At 46.8% G+C, this 23348-nt stretch overlaps 1 protein-coding gene across 1 annotated transcript in view; it reads right to left on the minus strand.

The window, feature by feature from the left end:
* LOC146869609 (amine oxidase [copper-containing] 3-like) overlaps nt 1-16162 on the minus strand; it is a 78919-nt gene extending 62757 nt beyond the window's left edge. Inside the window, exon 1 of the mRNA XM_085608596.1 lies at nt 14461-16162. Within this exon, the coding sequence (XP_085464722.1) occupies nt 14461-16060 (1600 nt within the window). The 5' untranslated portion in view covers nt 16061-16162. The remainder of the gene's footprint in view (nt 1-14460) is intronic.
* Nucleotides 16163-23348: the final 7186 nt, after the last annotated feature.

The raw sequence follows: 23348 nt of genomic DNA on the forward strand, positions 1-23348 counted from the left end.
CTTGCGCTTTCTAAGACAGCTGGGTTAGAGAGGTTTAAAATATGCATGTTTGGCTGGTCGTCGCAAGACGGCCGGCCAAAGAGACATGCGCATTTTAAATTTAAGCACACAGCTCCCTGCTGCCACTCAGCAGCAATGGCCCGCCCCGTCTTGATGTTCAGTTTGGGCCGGATTGGTTGCTTAAAAATAAAATTTTAATAAATAAACTTTATTACCATTTTATTTTTCAGCTCTGGTTTGGGGGGCGATGCTCCTCCAGCTAGACCAGAAACAATGGGAAATGATTTTCACTCGCACCATCAATTTTTCAAGGCGCACCAGGACAAAACAGAATCCCTCTCGGCTTCATTCAACACCATCTGTCACCGCACCCTAGCCACCAGATCCGCGGCCACCGAAGTCATCTGCGGCATTCCACAAGGATCCTCGCTCAGCCCCACCCTCTTCAACATCTACATGAGCCCTCTCGCGGCCATCGCACGCCAACACAACCTCAACATCATCTCCTACGCCGACGACACCCAGCTGATCCTCTCCCTCACCAACGACCCCGCCACAGCCAGAGCCAACCTCCAGGAAGGAATGAAAGACGTCACGGAATGGATGAAGCTCAGCCGTCTGAAACTGATCTCAGACAAGACGGAAGTCCTCATCCTGGGACCATCCCACTCTGCCTGGGACGACTCCTGGTGGCCCCCTGCCCTGGGCACCGCCCCCAAGCCAACGGATCATGCACGCAACCTGGGCTTCATCCTGGACTCCTCCCTGACGATGACCAAGCAAGCCAACGCCGTCTCGTCATCCTGCTTCAACACTCTGCGCATGCTCCGAAAGATCTTCCGGTGGATCCCCATCGAAACCAGGAAGACGTTCAGCCAGGCCCTCGTCACCAGCTGACTGGACTACGGGAACACCCTCTATGCGGGAACCACAGCCAAACTCCAGAAAAGACTCCAGCGCATACAGAACGCCTCTGCACGACTCATCCTAGACATCCCCCGCCACAGCCACATCTCCGCCCATCTGAAAGACCTGCACTGGCTCCCAGTCAGCAAGAGGATCACGTTCAGACTCCTCACCCACGCTCACAAAGCTCTCCACGACATGGGCCCCAAATACCTCAACAGCCGCCTCACATTCTACACCCCCACTCGCCAGCTCCGTTCCGCCAGCCTCGCCCTCGCCACCGTCCCACGCATCCGCAGAGCCACCGCCGGAGGAAGATCCTTCTCCTACCTGGCGGCCAAGACATGGAACTCCCTCCCCACCCACCTACGGCTGACCCAGGACCACCTCTCCTTCAGGAAACAGCTCACGACCTGGCTGTTCGAGCAATAGCATCTCCCCCTTCCTCCCAGCGCCTTGAGACCCTTGCGGGTGAGTAGTGCACTTTACAAATCTGTTGATTGATTGATTGATTGATTGATTGATTGATTGAGACTCCACGACGCCAGCATCCGCGACAAGGCCCTCAACTGGATATGCTCTTTCCTCACCTGCAGAAGTCAGCGAGTCAGACTGCCGCCCTACATCTCGGAACAGACAGAGACCAATTGTGGAGTGCCCCAGGGCTCCTCCCTCAGCCCCACCCTCTTCAACAACTACATGGCCCCCTTCGCAACCATCGTCAGGCACCATGGGCTCAACATTGTCTCATACGCACATGACACCCAGCTTATCCTTTCCCTCACCAATAAACCCAACGTCACCAAACACAACTTCCAAGAAGGGATGAAAGTTGACACCACCTGGATGAAGAACAGCTGCCTGAAAGTCAACTCAGAGAAAACAGAGTTTCTCATCCTGGGACTTCACCCCTTCCAGTTGGGACGACTCCTGGTGGCCCCCCGCCCTCAGAAATCCACCCACGCTGACAGACCACAAACAGAACCTCGGAATCAAACTAGACTCTGCTCACAGTGAACCGCTACATCAACACCGTATCATTGACCTGCTTCAACACCCTCCGCATGCTTTGAAAGATGTTCAGATGGATCCCATCCGAATCCAGAAAAACTGTCCCAGACTCTGTCATCAGTAGCAGACTGGACTACAGCAACGCTCTCTATGCCGGAATCAACAAGAAACTCCTACGCAGACTACAGACCGTCCAGAACGCCCCAGCCAGACTGATCCTCAGCATCACCCGCCACAGCCACATCACCCAACACCTCAGCGATCTCCACTGGCTCCCAGTTGAAAGAAGAATAACCTTCAAACTCCTCACCTACGCATACAAGGTCCTTCACAACACCAGACCAACATACCTGAACAACTGCTTTTCCTTCCACGCACCCAAACGACACCTCCGATCATCCGACCACTGTCCTGTGCATCTACAAAGCCAGAACAGGAGGAAAATCCTTGTCCTACTTTGCTGCCAAGGCCTGGAACGACCACCCTCTCGACCTCCGGCAAGCCCCCACACTGCAGCAGTTCAGGAAGAACTTCAAGACCTGGCTCTTCGGATGACCCCAGCGCCTTGAGACCCTCGCGGGTGACTAGTTGCACTTTATCAACCCTGATTGATTGATTGATTGATTGGGAAACATTGATTAAGAAACACTGTATAAAATAGTGTACAGATGGCACTGCACTCCCGCCAGACTGCATGTTATGAACAACACACTCTGGGCTATGCTGGAGATAATGTGGAGGCGCAGACAGGATTCTACACATCCCATGGTTATGCCCCAAGATCGCAAGTTTTTGGTCACCGACCTCTGCCAGAAGGGAAATTGAGGATATGGACCTGATGGATAGTGCAGCCTGTGTTTTACTAGAAGCCACAAAAAGAGAATTTCCCATGGGTGATTGGTGCACTTTACAAATAGACATAACATAATATAACATATTAGCAACCAAAGAAACAATCGTGGGGCTATGGGGCAGGGCTGTTTTCCCACAAGGTAACACTGGGTACAGAAGATATGACAACTGATAGTCATTGAGAAAATTGCATATGAATTGAAGGACGAATAGAATAAATTTGTGAAACACAGGAACTCAGTCCCGAGGTATTTGAATAAAGACTGATAAGATGACGGTCCCTGGGGCCCCTGGACCCGGGCAGGCATCTTTGTGACTCTGATTAGAACTGTATTTTTTGGATGGCCCTGTGTGACTCTTCATAGCAAACTGCATAGTGAGAGTTGACCCAAGTGAAGGAGAAGGAGGGGAGGAGGGTTTAGTTACGGTTCAGTTTTCTGGTGGGAATGCATGTCTTGTGTTAAAAGTAGGATGGGCCACCGACGTTTACCCCTAACACTGAGAACAGGCTGTGTCTGTGCGGTGTGATATACCAAACAGTATGATCCCACTCCTGGGAGTGCCAGGCTCTAACACTGAGAACAGGCTGTGTCTGTGCGGTGTGATATACCACACAGTATGAACCCACTCCTGGGAGTGCCAGGCTCTAACACTGAGAACAGGCTGTGTCTGTGCGGTGTGATATACCACACAGTATGAACCCACTCCTGGGAGTGCCAGGCTCTAACACTGAGAACAGGCTGTGTCTGTGTGGTGTGATATACCACACAGTATGAACCCACACCTGGGATTGCCAGGCTCTAACACTGAGAACAGGCTGTGTCTGTGCGGTGTGATATACCACACAGTATGAAGCCACTCCTGGGAGTGCCAGGCTCTAACACTGAGAACAGGCTGTGTCTGTGCGGTGTGATATACCACACAGTATGAACCCACTCCTGGGATTGCCAGGCTCTAACACTGAGAACAGGCTGTGTCTGTGCGGTGTGATATACCACACAGTATGAACCCACTCCTGGGAGTGACAGGCTCTAGCACTGAGAACAGGCTGTGTCTGTGCGGTGTGATATACCACACAGTATGAACCCACTCCTGGGAGTGCCAGGCTCTAACACTGAGAACAGGCTGTGTCTGTGTGGTATGATATACCACACAGTATGAACCCACTCCTGGGAGTGCCAGGCTCTAAGACTGAGAACAGGCTGTGTCTGTGCGGTGTGATATACCACACAGTATGAACCCATTCCTGGGAGTGACAGGCTCTAGCACTGAGAACAGGCTGTGTATGTGCGGTGTGAAATACCACACAGTATGAACCCACTCCTGGGAGTGCCAGGCTCTAACACTGAGAACAGGCTGTGTCTGTGCGGTGTGATATACCACACAGTATGAACCCACTCCTGGGATTGCCAGGCTCTAACACCGAGAACAGGCTGTGTCTGTGCGGTGTGATATACCACACAGTATGAACCCACTCCTGGGATTGCCAGGCTCTAACACCGAGAACAGGCTGTGTCTGTGCGGTGTGATATACCACACAGTATGAACCCACTGCTGGGAGTGCCAGGCTCTAACACTGAGAACAGGCTGTGTCTGTGTGGTGTGATATACCACACAGTATGAACCCACTCCTGGGAGTGCCAGGCTCTAACACTGAGAACAGGCTGTGTCTGAGTGGTGTGATATACCACACAGGATGAACCCACTCCTGGGATTGCCAGGCTCTAACACCGAGAAAAGGCTGTGTCTGAGTGGTGTGATATACCACACAGTATGAACCCACTCCTGGGATTGCCAGGCTCTAACACCGAGAACAGGCTGTGTCTGTGTGGTGTGATATACCACACAGTATGAACCCACTCCGGGGAGTGCCACGCTCTAACACTGAGAACAGGCTGTGTCTGTGCGGTGTGATATACCACACAGTATGAACCCACTCCTGGGAGTGCCAGGCTGTAACACTGAGAACAGGCTGTGTCTGTGCGGTGTGATATACCACACAGTATGAACCCACTCCTGGGAGTGACAGGCTCTAGCACTGAGAACAGGCTGTGTCTGTGTGGTGTGATATACCACACAGTATGAACCCACACCTGGGATTGCCAGGCTCTAACACTGAGAACAGGCTGTGTCTGTGCGGTGTGATATACCACACAGTATGAACCCACTCCTGGGAGTGCCAGGCTCTAACACTGAGAACAGGCTGTGTCTGTGCGGTGTGATATACCACACAGGATGAACCCACTCCTGGGATTGCCAGGCTCTAACACCGAGAAAAGGCTGTGTCTGAGTGGTGTGATATACCACACAGTATGAACCCACTCCTGGGATTGCCAGGCTCTAACACTGAGAACAGGCTGTGTCTGAGTGGTGTGATATACCACACAGTATGAACCCACTCCTGGGAGTGCCAGGCTCTAACACTGAGAACAGGCTGTGTCTGAGTGGTGTGATATACCACACAGGATGAACCCACTCCTGGGATTGCCAGGCTCTAACACCGAGAAAAGGCTGTGTCTGAGTGGTGTGATATACCACACAGTATGAACCCACTCCTGGGATTGCCAGGCTCTAACACCGAGAACAGGCTGTGTCTGTGTGGTGTGATATACCACACAGTATGAACCCACTCCGGGGAGTGCCACGCTCTAACACTGAGAACAGGCTGTGTCTGTGCGGTGTGATATACCACACAGTATGAACCCACTCCTGGGAGTGCCAGGCTGGCTGGGCCGTGGATTCTTTGTATCAGTATGGTGAAGGTTTGTCAAACAGTATACTTAGAGCACAACACAACATGAAGACCCAGCATCATTTAACACTAGCACAACTTCCTGCAGAACACATTATACACCCTCTGTACAAACAAAGAGCACAGTGCACACGTGCCATATTGGGCAACAACCTGCTTCCAACAGCGCTTTATATATATCACCTTCCAAACAATATATGAGACAGAACATCTCACACACATCCAACATCACACATATTTACCACTTAGACCCCGACTGCGGTTGGCCCTGGAAATTCGTTTAGGGAGCAAAGTCCCCTTTGCAGCGAAAATACAAAATGTGCCTCACCCAGGGTTTTCCTTACTTCCTGGCAGGCTAACTGCACGCAGTTGGTTGAATGCATGGCCAGACTATTTGCAACTGTGCATAATTCCCCAATCAAAAAGCTGCAGAGCGAAATCAGGTGCAAATTTTAAACCCAGTAAATGTAGCCCGCTACAATTGCGGTATTTAATGGGTGCACAGTTTGCATCCACGCTTCATACTGGACATTTAATCGAACCACTAGGCTGAAAACAGCAGTCAATCATGCCATCAATGCTTACGACCAGGCAATAGTACACAGCTAAAAACGACTTGTAACAACAACCCAACTCAGTCAAGATAGTCAGCAGATGGATATCAGGACTTACCAGATGCTTTCAGTTAGTTCATTCACATGTAAATTAACCGGGTACTATGGCAGGCAAGTAACTCAGTTATCATGTAAGTATGTTGGTTACACCTCCCCAAACTTATAATATACACAATTATCAACAGCAGAATATCAGATATCCTCAAACTGCCTCAAATTTACCACCAGAATGCTGTCTGAGCTGGAACTCTCAATACTTGGGAAAGTAGGTACCGAACCTGATTGGCACGGTAAAGTACACACCAATGGAAGAATATGTGCCCTATATATACTCACAAAACAACATACCCTCCTAACCAGCCACCACCATACCTTGGGCCAGTAATACTTCATTCCACCCATCTCCCCACACTACTGTATTGTCAGTAACTCTACCTTCCATCCAACTATAAATGATCTTTGCTAGTAAAAATTCCTTTTCACCTATCAACCCATCCAAAGCAACTTCCAGAAAACCCTCGTCCAGGTCACTTCTCCGTTGCTAAAGCAAATAAAAATTCCTTCCACACAGCTATCCCCCGTGCCTCTACTGGAAGCCATCCTACCTACAAATTATTAAAACCATTTCACACACCCATGTTATTTTCATGTTACTTTACTTACTGGTTGCCATAATGGTTTCCCCTGTGCGCTACTGCAGGGCTGAAGGGATATAATTTTGTGTGATGTGGCATCCATGACCACCTGTGCATTTGTATAACTACCAGCCCTATCAGAGCTGGGTATAGCTGCCACCTATATATGCAACTTCCATGCAGGGACAGATTAAACCCTATTGAGACCCCTAGGCAGTCGAAATTTCATGGCCCCCCTCGTAAATGATCTCCTAATACCCAAATGCACCAGATTTGTGTGCAAACTGACAGCTGACAGAAGATGTGCTTTTTAAGAGTCAAACTGTTATGTGAATCTGATGTCTGGTTTATTAACTTAAAGTTGTATTTTGATCCATTGTCGCGGGGCATCTAAAAGGAGTGGGGCCCATAGGCTGGTGCCTACTTCGCCTATTTGGTAATCCGGAACTGCTTCCAAATCACAGTGGTTTGTTTATTTGTACCTGACAAAGGTATTCTTCAGTTAAGTAATGACACAAATCTTGGTGGTTCCAACACGGTGTACTTGACACATGGCTGAATTTGTTTTCTCTCCCCAATAATACAGTATCTGTCCAACTGTTTGCACAGAGCTGTGCAGCGTGATCATTGTTTATATGTAGGCTTTCCTGTTTCCAGTTTCTATTTTTGGTAAATTCCAGTGGGGTTTTTTCAGTGTTTTCAAGTGATTTCTATACCTTAAAAAACAGTGGTTATCAGTGGTTACACATTTTCGCGCCATTAAAAACTATAGAAACAGTGTGTTTCCCGTGTTTATGGAACGTTTTGCTTTTATTATTGCTTGCTTTCTGCACAGATAGCGCATGGTATATAGATAGTGTAAGTATATTGTGTATGTGGTCCAAATAGATTTTTGCAAATTAAACTTATTGTAGTACACCATACAATACTTCTTCAGTGAGTCTTTGGTTATGTGCACTCGCTCTTTCCTTCTCATGTAAACTTCTGTGAAAAGGCCCTCTCAACATTGACACTTGAGATGGGCAGAGCCAAAATAGCCAGTACGCAATTTGTTAAATCTGGCCACTGGTATAGCTTTCCATGCCAATACTGGTACACTTGAAGATTGCGATACTCAGGGCAGGGTCTTCAGTATTTGCACTGATCTGGACGCTTATACCCTCAGAGTTATTGAAGGGGTCAAAAATGAGGCAGCACTTTTGAACTATGTAGGAAATTCCCCTTTACAGAAGGGATCTAGAACAGAGTACCACAGTGAGGTGTCATTGACTTCAAATGTCATTGGTGGTGAAGGGACATTTCTATGCATCATTGCAAGCCATTTTTCATACATTGTAAAATAAAAGTTCCTGAATTGCTCTTCACCATTGCTTTGGAACATGTTACAGTGCCAAAGTCACTAAAGGTGTCACCCAGCCTACTCTCAAGGAGATGTTTCACATCTACACCAATTATGCTGAACACTTGGCAGACAAGGGTGTTTTCAGACTCTAGTTTTTATTATGTCCACTACAGCAGTTATGTTTTCCTGTAAAAATCTAAAAATCTAAGATGCAGTAGAGTGTACTTTGTTTCACACCACTATCAATATGCGACCAAAGATCCTCACATTTCTTGCCACTGGCATCATCACTCAGCAAACATTCTGTAAACGGTTGCCGCATGGATAATATGGCATCCACAGCCCCTTGGAATGAGAACCATCAGCTAAGGGACACAGTTGGGATGACTCTTTCTTTGATGCCGCATAAAGCACCAAATGATAAATATTTGGGTTTTAGTTCCTGTGCATAAGAAAACAGTGAACCAGAATGGACTAAAATGTCAATAGCATTCCTCATTAACTCTGAAGATTGTAAAGATGCTTTCAGCATGCCATCTAACAAGTGGCAAGGATCTCTTACAGGGAAGCACTTCAGCTCAGGTTTCAATTTTGACAGGTCATCACGCAGCTTTTTCATATACAAAGCTGAATCACTGCAAATACAAACAATATAACTCCAATCTTTGTTGAACTTGGAAGGAACCTTTTTTGCAGAGCATTCCAAGTGACACTGCATTCCGTGTTTTCCAAAAGTCTCGTGTCATGTTTTAACCACTATCCCAGATGCTTGGTGACAGCGCTCTTTTCACATATACTTGTCACTATACCTTGCATTGAATGTTTAAAGCCTGAGGTGTTGGCAATTCACCTATTATCCATATTGACTCACTAGAAACTGGGGTCTGATGCATTAAGGGTTTTTACCCATTCTCTGTGGGTAAATGTGATGCCACATATTAGAAAAGATTATTATAAAACCAGCCATTTTATCTATCAGTTAAAGAATCAAACGCACCCAAAATATCAGATATGATTTTGATTATTCCTGATTCTCGACAGTTCATAAAACAATTAAACAAGACCTAAAACATGCTTCTAAACCCTGCATCTTCAGACCTGAGACCACAAAACTGAAAAAAAACAAAAGGAAGCAGAAACAATATTTTAGTGGCACCCCTAAACAACAAAACTCAAGCAGATTAAGGTTAGCCCAGACTTTCTTACTGCTAGCTTGTATAACAGAGTTACATTGTATTGGCCCCTTCAGGAAGAAAAAAACGATTCTTTCACTCTCTTTTTCCTTTCTTTGAATGGCATTTAGTGTGTGGTTGTACGGGTGTTTTTTCAGTGTTTATATGTTTTCACTGGTGAAGGCTATTTTTCTATCAGGGGGGGTTTTATCAGTTATTATAGGTTTAGGCCTAACACCGGTCAGCCTATTTATATGTTATATTCTCCATGACTTTTCTCCCTAGCCCTTTCACCCGGACCTTTTCCCTGCCCTGCTTTTTAGGTCTGGCCTATTGGCAAAACGTTGTAAGTGTTCGGTGTTCCCAAAACGACTCCTGTCAAGAAGAACAATTGATGCAGGTTGTTGGCAGGGAAAATGGGGTGACACTGCAGTCACAACAGGAGAGAGGAAGGGCGAGTTCGAGAGGAGGTTGCCAACGCCAGGATACCAAAGAGGGGTGGACCAGTCTTGTACCCAATGAGGTGTGATTGATGGGTATGTGACATGACAACACAACAGTGGAACATGGGGGGGAGAGGCAAGAGGGAAGCAGGCTGAGAATCCAGACATAGGAAGGTATGACGTAGTAAAGTACTTACAGTACCTGTGGTGGTGCATAACTATGCCCAAAAATGGGACTTTCTAGATAAGGTGAAACTTATTTCATTTGTAAATGTTTGTTCACTCTGATTCTCCTGTTTTTTATTCTTTTGCCAATCTTTCTTTGCTCTTGGCTCATTCCATCATCTTCCTATTTTGCTCACACCTGCTAGTTAACCCTGCTGTTACCCCCTTAACTATTGTGCCTTACTATCTCTTATCCCTAATTCAATCCCTTCCCACTGTCCTTCTTATTCTTCACATTTACTTAGGCCTCTCCAGCTCTTACCAATATTTTTAGATGTCTTAGAGAAAGCTACAGCTGTGTCGCCAGCCTCATATAAACAAAAACAAATACTAAATAAAAAATACACTTATATTTACAAAAAGGAGTTCTGGGTTACTCTATTTAACTGTCATTCACATTTTGCGTCCTTCTACCAAAGCATACAGCATGGCAATTGATCAGCCCACTCCAGCCATTGGCTCTCTTGCATTGTGAGTGACAGCATTTAACCCAATCACATGCGTGCATCCTCCTAATGAGAAGTATACTTCAGTGCTAGGGCTGGAGGGACAATAATTTCCTTTGCCAATATTTATTTTCATTCTTTAGCCTTTTTTCATGTTTTTTAAGCAAAGCCAATAGTGCAATTTCCGTGAGCCAAGAAGACTTTTTTCCTGTGTTCGTCATTAGAACTGAAAAGGGTTTCAATACCCATTTCACATACGCTTGCTTGGTACCAGGCCCCCGTAGTCTTCTTTAAAATTATCTGTGATGGTTATATATATTTTTTTATTTCATTGTTTTTGGAAGCACATGATCGCCACAGGTAGGTGGCATGTTTTCCTTTTTAGCATTTATTTTTATTTTTGTTGCATATGTTAGAAACAAAAAATAATAACTGTTGCACCACCAGACCTATTGGCTTTACCCATGCATGGTATTATTTATTACATTATCAGGTGAGTCAGATTAAGATCTCAGCAGACAATTTCCCCAGATGGGTTTACTCTTGTCATTGAATGTCAGATAATGCATACAGTATTCCACAATATGTTATGTCTAAGAAATGCCCATACAAGATTCCATATCCCCCCCAAAAAAACAGATCCCAGCAGAAAGATGGGTCAAACACTGTGCTTAGCCGCCATGAATCACCGTAGTGAGCTACAGGATTTTTAGGTCTCGCTGGCGTTGCAGCGCGAAGCGCTGCCGCCAACGAGAACTATTGTTGCCGTGATGCCTCTCAAGGGAGACAGACCGGGGCACACGCAGCGATCGGGGTCTGTGGACGCGCTTCTGAGACGCACTTGCGCAGACGCACACGCACACACACAGACATGCGCGCACACACTCCTCGCCGCTGCCGACCCCCCTCACCGCATCCGTGGCTGCCTAACGCGCGCGCACACACCTCGCCACCGCCGCCGCTCCCCCTGTACAATGGGCAGTCATTACCTGCTTCTTGTGTGAATCCCTGTAGCACTTGAGTGATTTTCATGCATGACGTCACAGGCCTGTGTTGAAGTCTTTCAAGCGGGTCCAGTAATTAGAAGTGACTTGAAGTCAAGCCTACCGCGAGAAGAACAGGGTCAGGCTGACAGCCGGGAAGCTAGAAATCATTCGGCACCTGCTATTCTCAGAATACATTCCTCTTCTCAGTGCTGTCAAAGCATAGGCTTTCTTAAGCATCTCACACGCCCAGCAAAGATGAACACTTCCTGCTACACGTGCGAAAATGTTGTTTTCATTCTTCTCTATAATTATTTTCAGGTCAGCTTCTCACATGATGCTGCAGTTGTCACGTTTGCTTCTTCCACGTCCCTGTATTTAGTTGTGTTTCGTCACCCAGCATTCGATGGTAGCAGCTGCTGTAAATAGAGCAGGCTGAAGTAGCGTCTTGGTGTTTTTTTTTCTACGTACTTACGTCATTGGCAACATCAGACGGAAGCGTGCGTGTGTCATAAGTAAAGTTGCCTCCTTCGCAGAACTGTAATTGCGGAAAGCGACGCACGCGTGAAAGGAGTGGAATGTTTTGGGTGGGTACGTATAAGTAATTCACTGTAGCAATCAGCTGATGGCATCTTCTAATAACACCTTATAGGTGATGAATGTGTTTGATGACCTCAACCTTATATAATGAGATTAAAATATTATGTATACCTCGGACTACGTGGGGCCGAGCACACACACCTGTGCCAAGTTCCTGGTAAATTGAAATTGAAGCATACTGAGGCAGGGTTGAAACCCTCCGAGTGGGGAATGGATCATAATGTTATAGGTTTGCCTCTATCGAGGCTTCTTCAGTGTCAATATTGATTACTCTTTAAACTGGAGCTACACCGTTTGGTTAGTATCTACGAGTGCTCTGGCTATACTGAGGTTTTGCTTAATGACTGGGCTTGCAGAATTGCCTTTTCGAGCTAAACGTGTTTGATGAATTGGGGTGCAGTTTCAAGGCTGCCATGAGCCCTAATGCAAGAGAAATGTCTCTGATATTAGTTGGGCAGTGTAAGACAGCCAGAATTGGTGTGCAGTGGGCCCATCACACCCCTGCACACAGTTGAATTGCACGTGCTATAACTGCTATGCTAATGATACTGTTAACAGACCCTTCTCTGTTCTTGTTGTAAGCATTGTAATCCACGAATGATTTTCCAAATGTGTCCGAGATTTTGTTGTTCATTTTGTGAAAATGTGCTACCACCAGCGTGACTCGTTATGTTTCTGTGTTGGGTGGATCTGTTTACATCAGTGAGTTAAGGGGGACGGTTCTTGGTGTGTGATGGGTGAGACAAGAGGGCCATACAGAGCCTACTTGCCTTCTAGGCTTGTTTGCATGTTTATGGCCCGTCAGAAGTACATGGGTGTAAGACTGTTCATAGTAACGAGTGCCATTTTTTGCCATAGTAGACAATCAACATATATTTGTGCTGCCTTGGATGTATATTAAGCAAAAGACACACAATTGATGGCTAGATTCAAACTGGAACCGCATGGTGAGCAAAAAAAACGATGGATTTAGGCCCAGATCTCTGTACTGGGGTGAATGTATGACATTGTTCTGCATTCTGTTCATCAATTGTTCTTTTTACATTTGTCACCCCGAGTGGGACGGGTAAGCCCAGACGTGGGTCCCGTGCTCTCCATGCCACTGAAGTCAAGCTATCTTGGCTGATGAGAGCTGAAAGCCCAAAACCGGTCCAAGGATGCTTGTTTACCAGTCCAGGGAGGACCTGGCCTGGCAGTTCGGGTTGGACTGTTCCCATTGGGCGCAGGGTCAAGACTGATTTGCATATGGTTGGGGCCAAACTGTAATGGCATTGTGAGCAAAAAAACAATGGATTTAGGCCCAGATCTCTCTACTCGGGTGAATGTATGACATTGTTCTGCATTCTGTCCATCAATTGTTGTTTTTGCATTTGTCACCCCGAGTGGGACGGGTATGCCCAGACGTGGGTCCCGTGCTCTCCATGCCACTGGAATCAAGCTATCCTGACTGAAGAGGGGTGAAACCCCGAGACCTGGCTTGGCAGTGCGGGCTGGACTGTTCCCATGAGGCACAGGGTCAAGACCGATTTGCATATGGCTAGGTTCAAGCTGGAACGGCATGGTGAGCAAAACAAGCATTTGCAATGCAATAGGTCTCGCAGTTACACGAGTTAAAGCTATTGGCATTGTAAATGACAATGCCAATAGGCATTGTTATTTGCAATGTCAATAGCTCAAACTCGCATAAATGCGAGACCTAATGCATTGCAAATGCTTTTTTTATAAGTCGCGCAGAAGGCTGCCCTTCTTTCATATTTTTTAACTTTAGCCTTTATATCTTTTCAACCAGTAAATTTCTCAGGCTCTCAGTGAGTCAGTGATGGGAGCAAAACACTCACCTGGTCTTCCCTCTGTCCATTTCAGCAACAATATAACTTGCCTCACAGCCACTGTTCACTGTCTAACTTACTATGAGAAACCTTTAAAACTTTATGGCATGGGGAGGCACATTTAAAAGAACAAAACCTAAAAGGGTGGCTGGCGATCACTAGCCTTTTAATAAAGCTAGCACTGGAATCAGCTGTGAGAAGAAAGCTGGGAAAACATTCCTTTGATAATGATAACTCCATGTAACATTGCCCATACTAGTAAATTTGCATCCCACGCAAGGCCAGCAGAGGTATGTGTGAATAAACACAGGGACACACTCAACATATGCAAAACACCTTTTCAGTCCACATGTCTGCATTTACATAAAGAGGACATGTTGTTGACAAAAGAAATGAAAAATACAAATGGAATCAAAAATCTACATTTGATCTTAGTAAAAAATAGCTGGGAAATTAATTGAGTATAAATTCCGAAGAGCAGTAATAGCACTCACAATGAGCCTAGTATTGGAAAAAACATCCTTGACCCCTTCTTTTGATTGACTAGAACCAACCTCAAAAGCAAAACAGAAGCCTTATGCCTTTAGTGGCCAGGCAGAGTTTTGCTATGCCTAAAGTATGGTAAAATTGAGTAAAGGGGATTAACTTACCTCCAATGTCTAGGTCAACTTTATAATTCATGAAGTGGGTATGGAGCGTTCCCAAGGTGTGTTCGCCAACTCTAGACCCGAAATCGAGACCGTCGGCATAGAGGTATGAAGAACTTATGTAGCCCGTGGCAGACACTTTGGCTTCAATCACTCCATTCTGGTAGAACATAAAGTCCCACACATAGTCATAGTTGATGAGTGTGGAAACGGCCCTGATTACCAGGACGGTACTAGGTAGACCACCGTAATACATAGAATGCAAGTTGGAATAGTGCCGCCTCAGAGGTATACCTGCATTCTGCTCAAAAATGCATATTGAGTTTTTGACAGTTTCTGGAGTCTGGGATTCAATCATATGCTGGGTATCCACGTAGGTAGCTAGATAAGGGCAGTCCACTCCCCTGACCAGCTCATGCGCAAATCTTCCGATGCCAAAACTGCTGTCTATGTACCTGGTTACGAGTAAACCTGGAGCATTCGAACCATAGATTGCAATGGCCTCCTGCACACTCAGCTCGTAGACAACCCTCTCCCCCTGAAATCTTACATCAAAGAGTCGCAACCCAGAGTTGACGTGCTTTCCAAAGGCGAAGCTCCAGGACTGAAAGAAGACTTGGTTGTCTTTGACACTGTAACGTGGGCCGGTGGGCTCATATTGGAAAGGAGTATTTGCGGCGGTGCCCCCTAAAGGATTCATGGAAGCAATGTCCATTTCAGGTGGCACTTTACCCATTTTTTCAACCATCACTTTGCCTGTTTTATACTCCTCCTCCAGGTGAACCATATCGTTGAAATACTTGCCCTTGTAAAACACTTTGACCACTCTCCACTGGGAGACATCTAGACTTTGATGATCAACCAGGATTTCCAAGCCCACCGGGTGCAGGAAGAAGCCACTACCACTAACGTTATGGAAGAGGACAAACCACGTTTTGCGGTCCCCAGATCGGAACCCACGGGGGACCGTGGTGAGAGCAGCAAAGTTTGTCCCATCATAGTCATACGCATCTTTCAGGAAGGTAGGCGCCTTGGCAAACTCTTTCTGGTAGATCAAAGAGTACATTTCCATGTACTCTTTCCCAATCACAGGTCTGCGGTAGTAGGGGAGCTGGTCTTTGTACTTCTGCAGAGTGATGTCTGAGTGGTAAGTTGGGCGAGGCAGAGGGCCTACCACGTACTCCGTGATATTAGGTACTTGCTGTTTGCCGAAGAAGACCACCGCCAGCGCCTCTCTTTTGGGCTGTGGTCCTCTGTTGTCTAAGAAATTCAGGGCATCTTGCTTTTTGGGGAGCACGACATCGACGTAGTAAATGCAGTTGTCGGAGGGGTTCGCTTCCGCGGCGTCTACAAAGTCATCGCCAAGGTTCTGCTGAAGGTAACGCACCACCTGCGATAACTCTGTAGGGGTGAGGTCAGAAAAGATCACACCCTGGCCATCCTGCATTTCCTGTTGGCCAGTCTGCCTTTCCTGCTGGCCACTGTGTTTTTGGCCCCCGCACTCTTGCGCCTTGGCCCCTCCACCAGACAAGAGCACGCAGACCAGGGCTAAAATGGTGGCCAGTGCCAGGGCGAGCAGCACGAGCACGGCCTTAATATTCATGCCGGGGCAGTAGGCCCTGGGAGGAGAAGTGAGAACGGATGCTCCGGCGTCCTGCCCCGCGCGGCTGGAGTGGGTTTCCACTTCACGTGCCGCACATATTAAATGTGCAGGGGGGCGGCTGAGTTTCATCAGAGGATAAGAGACAGGCGAGGGGGGAATGAATGTGGCAAGCCAAAATGGGCGGGCTACTCTTTGTGGCATCCAAAAAAGGATTGCTTTCTTGGGATTCTGCACCGAGACAGCCGAGTGTCTTCAAGGCCGCCTCGAGCTGAGGGGGTTCATGTGAGGGCGCGCGGTGTTGTTTCCGCACTGAAAGCAGTCTGAGCGCTGACGGTGACGCAGTAAGAAAGTAACCATATTGTACCCATCGAACCCTCTGCCGGGAACTGCAGGCCTTCATTCTTATGTTTTATAACAAGTTGTCCACACCCTTTATGAACGCAAAGCAAAATAATTTCATTAAAAAAAAATGCAGAAGTAGGCATGAAAGTGTAGAGCGAGACTCTGGGCGGGAAAGCGTCCGTGAAAGTTTAAAGGTCAGTGCAGCACGTTGTAAATCAGCGCGTAATATGATTATTGCACCACACAATTGAAAAGCTTAACACCATCATGTTTATTTTTTTGTTGCATATTTATGTAGCGCGAACTCGACCCGAAGGTATTGGAGCTCTTTACACGAGCACCGTATTTACATTACACATTCAGATACAGGGAGATTAAGTGATTTGCCCAGAATCACAGGATGTGGACGCGACCCCGAGGCTCGAACCCTGGTTTGCAGCACCAAAGTCGGCAGTCTGGCCGACGGACCACATCCCTCCCCACTTAATGGATTTTCAATTTTCTTAGTGTAATGCGACCAATATTCCCGGATCCAGACATTCATAACTCAACCAGCCCTGTTTTTAAAACGGGGTGAACAGTACTACAAGTCCCAGAATGCAAAGACCACTTCTGGACTGAATGAGCCATTCACGAATGGGCCTGGAAAACCTGAAAGCTCTGTGGTCCATTATGAAGGGGCCTTTGAGGCGCATAATGGCAATGGTATGCCTTCGGCATTTCTGGCCTGTTTCAGTGCTTAATTTGAGCCTGTGGTTTCCGGTGCTCGGCACCAGTACTTGATTGTCAGCACCGGTACTTTTGACAGACTACCACATTGCGGCGCTGTATATCTCATTTAGAGATCAGGGCAAGAACAGTTCTTTATTCGTTCAATATAAGGTAAAAATTACTAATACCTGCCACCCACACCATCCTACTAGCATTGGGGGCATGGCAGAGTCCGAATTGTCTCACTTGTAGCAGTGTGATGGTTAGCAGGCTGGCATGACATTTGACAGCGCTGGCAAGGGCAATGGCTGTCCCAAGCTGCAGTTGCCTCCTGTCGAGGACCCAAACGCCTATGTCCCTGGCATCCTGCCTTTTCTTCTTCTCTCCTTCCCTCCCTCCCAGCGGCCTGGGTTCATTTTCAAAGCAGAGATGTAGGGATGGAATTCTGCTGCATGGCCTGCTGGTGCTGCGCGTTCCTGCTGCGTCTTGCTAGCCCTGTGCTTTCCTCCAGTGAACTAAGCTATCATGAACATCCACTGGTTGTCCTCCATCTTGCTCTTTGCTGTTCATCGTCAAGTGATGCTGGGGTGACCAGGGTCTCCCATTGTGTACTCTGCCATCTGATTGGGAGTGACTCCTGCCTCCTCAGCCCAGACAGTGTTGTGACTGGGGGTGGTGGCTGCAGGTTAATGAATACATCGCTAAAGGGTACCCATAGAAACGCACCTCAGTGGCATAGTCCAGCCTCAGCTGACCTGGGGGGAAGAGGAACTGAGAAGTATCTCTAAAGGAGCCCCAACAAGGTGAGACGTGACCCGGCTACTAGCGCAGTCCATCCATGAACCTCTTTTGACCTGTCACGTCAAGTTCTCCAACAAGCCATTCCATATCCTGTCTCAATCAACCGGGGTCACCCTGAACCTCTTGTTACCTCACAATTACAAACTTAATCTGCTCTCCCAGCCATGACACACCAGTACCACGCTTGGCTCGTAATCCACGTAACCAATCACTCCATTAGCCCTCATCAGCAAGTCACGTGATTTCAATCAATTAACTCGGATTTGTAGAGCACAGCTAATCACCCGTGAGGGTATCCAGGCGGAAGGTTCTTGCTGGGGTCAACCAAAAAGCCAGGTCTTGAGTCCCTTCCTCAATTCTGGGAGAGAGGATGATGTTCAGAGGTGAAGGGGGAAGGCCAAATTTACCCCTCAAGACATCATTTCTATTGGTCTCCTAAACCAATTAGCCCCTTCAGCCGCTCACTTGTTACCCGATCAGTCATTCTAGATAGTCATCTGTCATCCCAGTAACACCTAAACTCTGTTTCACTCCACGTCTCCCTCCCCACCCCAACCAGTCACACGTTGCTCCTACAACTACTAAAAAAAACACCAATTGGTCACTCGATCCGCCAGTCATTTCAGGGACCTATAATTCTATATTCCCGCCCCCTCCACCACCTATTACTATACCTCGTTTCCCATCCCTTTACTATCACTGCCATAGATATTGCCTTGTGCTCCCAACAACAAGCTGGACCTAGAGAAAGTGCCTTTTAGTGCAGCGTTGAACACAAGGCAACACTTATGGTCATTGTTGCATCCACTTTAACCAAAGGACTGCCCCTCTCCATAGCTGCACTGAAACACCCACAGCAGTTAGGGAACTTGCCTCCTCGGGGCAATGTTTTTTGTTGTTGTAATTATAGCATGTATGTCAGGCCTCCCTGCTTGTTCTAGACCTTTCTGAGCTCCAGGCCGATAGACAACAGTAGTGTTCACAACATGGGTGAACGAAAGAAGCCTAGACATGTATCCAAACACTCGCACATCTCATCCTTCTCTGTGCATGGTCAGGTGCTGAGACCTTTTTGTCCAGCTGTCTCACTAAATAGCCCATAGACGCTTTCTCCCTAGGAGACCTTGGAGATAGGGGTGCCTCCAAACGAGGTGCTGTCTCGAGCTTGCTGTTTACTCCCACATACGCATACCTCCAAAGAACCAGAGGTGCCGTATAAAGTTAGTGCATTCACCCCCCTCCATAGGTAGGCTTGCATCACAAGAACATTATAACTGCCCAAAGTTGCCCTTGCTCCAGCCTGCAGTGCGGGTACTACGTGAACATTCTGTGGCATGTCGGTCATTAAACAAAGGTGATCACCAAATATTCAGGGCACTTTGCACGCGTTTGTACTGAAAGGTATTCTTGACCAGGAAGTATTGGAATGTTCCTGAAGCCTGCCCCTTTAAACTATTGCATCAGCCAGTTGATGGACCCATCATTGTCGACAGCGCAAAATCCATTGGTGTCATACTCGACAAAAAACTCAATCTACTCTCCCACATCGATTCCATTGCAAAGTCTGCTCGATACCAACTGTGCCTTCATTGGGGGATACGTCGCTTCTTCCCGGAGCAAGACCTTAAAACCCTGGTCCAATCACTGGTTCTCTCCAGACTGGACTACTGCAATTCTCTTCTTATTGGCCTCCCCAAATCCCACCTGTCCCCCCTTAAATCTGTTCTCAATTCAGCAGCTCGTTTCATATATGGGGCCAAAAGAAGCGACCACATCACACCCATTTTATCCACCCTCCGTTGGCTTCCCATCGAGGCAAGATCTATCTACAAGACTGCCTGTATCACCCACAAAGCCTTGCACTCCTCCTCTCCTCGCTACCTGAGGAATAAACTGAAACTCTCTGGAGGCTCCAGACCATCACGTAATGCGGAAAATTTGTGCTTGAACCTCCCACTTTCAAGAAGGAAAGATCGATGGCCCAATCCTTTTCAGGCAACGCAGTGAGAATCTGGAACTCACTTGCGCCTCAGCTCCAGACCACCACCTCTTCCCAGGTCTTCAAAACTGACCTCAAAGTTCTCCTCCTGCAAAGACACTTCCAAATTTAATTCACGCCCTCTCTATTATCTGAAGGAAGTCCTGCCGTTATAGGAAATTCTGTTCTCCATGCCTATAGAAGTGCCTTCCCAGTGTGTTCTTATGTTTTGAGTGTCTGCCATTTATTACAGAATTATACTTCTACATGTGTTTTGTACTCTTTTGTAACATGCACACATCACTTTTCCTCTTGTAACGTATCGTTTGTTACCTCTTATATTTTGTTTGTTTTTGATACATGCACAATTGCCAACATTGCCTCATGTAACGTAACATTTGTTCTTGTGTTTTGAGTGTCTGCCATTTATTGCAGTATTATACCTCTACTTGTACTTTGTAGGCTTTTGTAACATGCACATATGTCACCTTTTCCTCTTGTAACGTATCATTTGCTACCTCTTGTATTCTGTTTGCTCTTGATCCATGCACAATTGTCCCTATTGCCTCAATGTAACGTTTGCTTTTGTAACATGCTCACTTGTCATTTTCTCCTCCTGTATCATTACTGTTCCTATTGTGAAGCGCTCTGACACCTTCGGGTAAAGTCTGCACTATATAAAAACGCATAAAATAAATAAATAAATAAATAAAATGGAGCTGAGGACTGTCTGCATCACCCATGCACCAAAGGCAGACCAGAGGCACAACCTTCCTATCCAAACCTGCTAAAGTTACATTGTTCAAGTCATTCATGGCCACCACTTAGAAGGTGAGAAGGGTGTAGGCAGTGATCCTGGCTATGGTAACCCACTCGCTCCATCTGGTTATAGCTTTAATCGATAACACCGCAGAAAATGACAATCTACCCAGGCGGACAACCTCCACTGCTGTCCTACCCTCCTCCCTTTCAGGGAGTTGCAAGCCCAGTGCGGGCTCCTATTCAAAGAGCTGTTTGCAAGCATCTTAGCACCACATACATGTGTTCTAGGCATACCAACACAAATATGGCATGTCACTCAAACATGACTGTATCCACAAACATCTGCCCACTGGAAAACACCACTGAAGTGACACAGAATGATCCTGGGTGCCCATTGTTTCATCAGATTCATAGGACATGACTACAAGGAAGGGTAGATGAGTTGAGAACATCGGTGACATTGAGTCAAAAACAAGCACCACCACTGTCTCCATAGCGGAGGCTGATGATAAGGGCCTCTTGGGTATAGGCTAAAGGAAGGATGGTACAAGGGGGTGCAGAAGTCAGAACTCAGGAAAAGTGCTCTGATATGATCCATGGTACATGGTGGGAGGACCAACCCTCACCTCACTCTAACCAGATAATGTCGGAAATGAATCGGGCCACCCACGACACAGCCCAGACTTGCCCTCGATGACAAAGCAATCCAACCAGATATTCACACCCTACACAGATGAGGCTGGACAGAGGGAACCACACAAAGAGCACAGGAAGGGCAGGCAAGGAAGACAAAGAGGGGGCAGAGGAGAAACATGTATATGTGTAATTGCAATAATATTACCCATTTATGTTGGTGTTGGTCAAACTGATTGTTTCAGGGCTTGGTTGTTTTTATAACTACTCAACCAAACCAATTTTGATAGTTTTAGAAGAATAAAAGACTGATGAAAATCCTGCAGGCTCTAGTTTATGCCTTGATTGTGACACACAAATGTCTGCAGTAGGTGCATCACTCACTGAGCTATTTTACTATTATTGTAACTTGTGTCCCACATGTTAATCAAAGATCCCTGTAACAAAAACAGTGAGCAACTGAGCTACTGTAGTTACAATACAAATCTAACAACCAACATTATATGTGCTCTGGTGCAGGCACATCAACCCTCTAAGGATTCATGAGGATTGAAACTATTACCATAGATTGACCTGCACAGTATTCTCATCCCAAGTCAGGAATAACAATTGAAATATAAAGAGGCTTTCCTGTTTTCAGTTTCTATTTTAGGTAAATTCTGTTGGGGTAATTCAGTGTTTTCAAGTGATTTCCGTGCCTTAAAAAAACAGTGGTTATCAGTGGTTACACATTTTTTCGCCATTAAAAACAACAGAAACAGTGCTTTTCCGGTGTTTATGTAACGTTTTGCTTTTATTATTGCTTGCATTCTACACTGATAATGCATGGTATATATATGGTGTACGTACAGTCTATATGAGGTCCAAATACATTTTTGCAAAGCACAAGTTTCTTACCTTCGGTAACGATATATCTGTAAGAAACAATAGTAGTGATAGATTCCTTACCTTACAATTACCCCAGGCGTCAGACTGGATCCGGAATGTTTTTGTCAGCAGTACCCCTGCGCGTCAGTAGGCATCGTCGTGCGGCTCTGCGTGCGTCGTTAGCGCTGGAATGACGTCCCTGGAGCTATTTAGACGCGCCCACGCACGCTGACATCAGTTCTGTACACGACTTTCCGCGCCAGGAACGCAGAGCCACGCAAGAAACTGACCACTGGTGCCATGAAACCAGGGCCCTGAAAGGGATGACCTTAACCCTAGAAATCAGTTCGTAAAATAGGGAAGTTGGGTGGGGCGGTAAGGAATCTATCACTACTAATGTTTCTTACAGATATATCATTACCGAAGGTAAGTAACTTGTGCATCTGAAAGAAACACGTAGTGATAGATTCCTTACCTTAGAATAGATACCCCAGCAATAGCAACCCTGGTGGTGGGTCTGCGAACCAAGATCACACCAGAAAGTCCTGGAGAACAGAACGGACAAAGAAGCCGTCTCTCCGGACTTGGCTGTCCAGCAGTAGTGCTTGGTAAACGTGTGCAGCGAGGCCCACGTAGCTGCCTGACAGATGTTATGCAAGGGAACACCCCGTCCCAAAGCAGTAGTGGCTGCCGCCGCCCTGGTAGAATGGGCGCGCAGCCCCACCAGAAGCCCTTTTTTAGCCAAAGAAAAGCAAGCCTTTATGCACAGAACGACCCACCAAGAGATGGACCGCTTGTGCACAGCCTGACCTTTCTTGGCGCCCACGTAGCCAACAAAGAGCTGGTCATCCACCCAGAACAGTTGTGTGCGGTTTAAATAGAATGAGAGCGCATGCTTTGGGTATAGACGGTGGAGCCTCTCTTCCTCTTTCGAGGGATGCGGAGGCGGAAAGAAGGTAGGCAAAGTGATGGTCTGCCCGATGTGAAAGGCAGTGACAACCTTCGGCAGAAAAGATGGACGAGTCCTTAGAACCACTTTGTCCGGATGGACAGAGAGAAAAGGAGGTTTAGAAGAAAGAGCCTGGAGCTCACTTACTCTTCTGGCAGAGGTGATGGTCACCAGGAAAGCTGTCTTTAAAGTGAAAAGACGAAGAGGACAGTTGTGAAGTGGCTCAAAGGGAGCACACATCAGAT

This window comes from Triturus cristatus, chromosome 1_1 (genome assembly GCF_964204655.1).
Source record: "Triturus cristatus chromosome 1_1, aTriCri1.1, whole genome shotgun sequence".
NCBI classification, from domain to species: domain Eukaryota; kingdom Metazoa; phylum Chordata; class Amphibia; order Caudata; family Salamandridae; genus Triturus; species Triturus cristatus.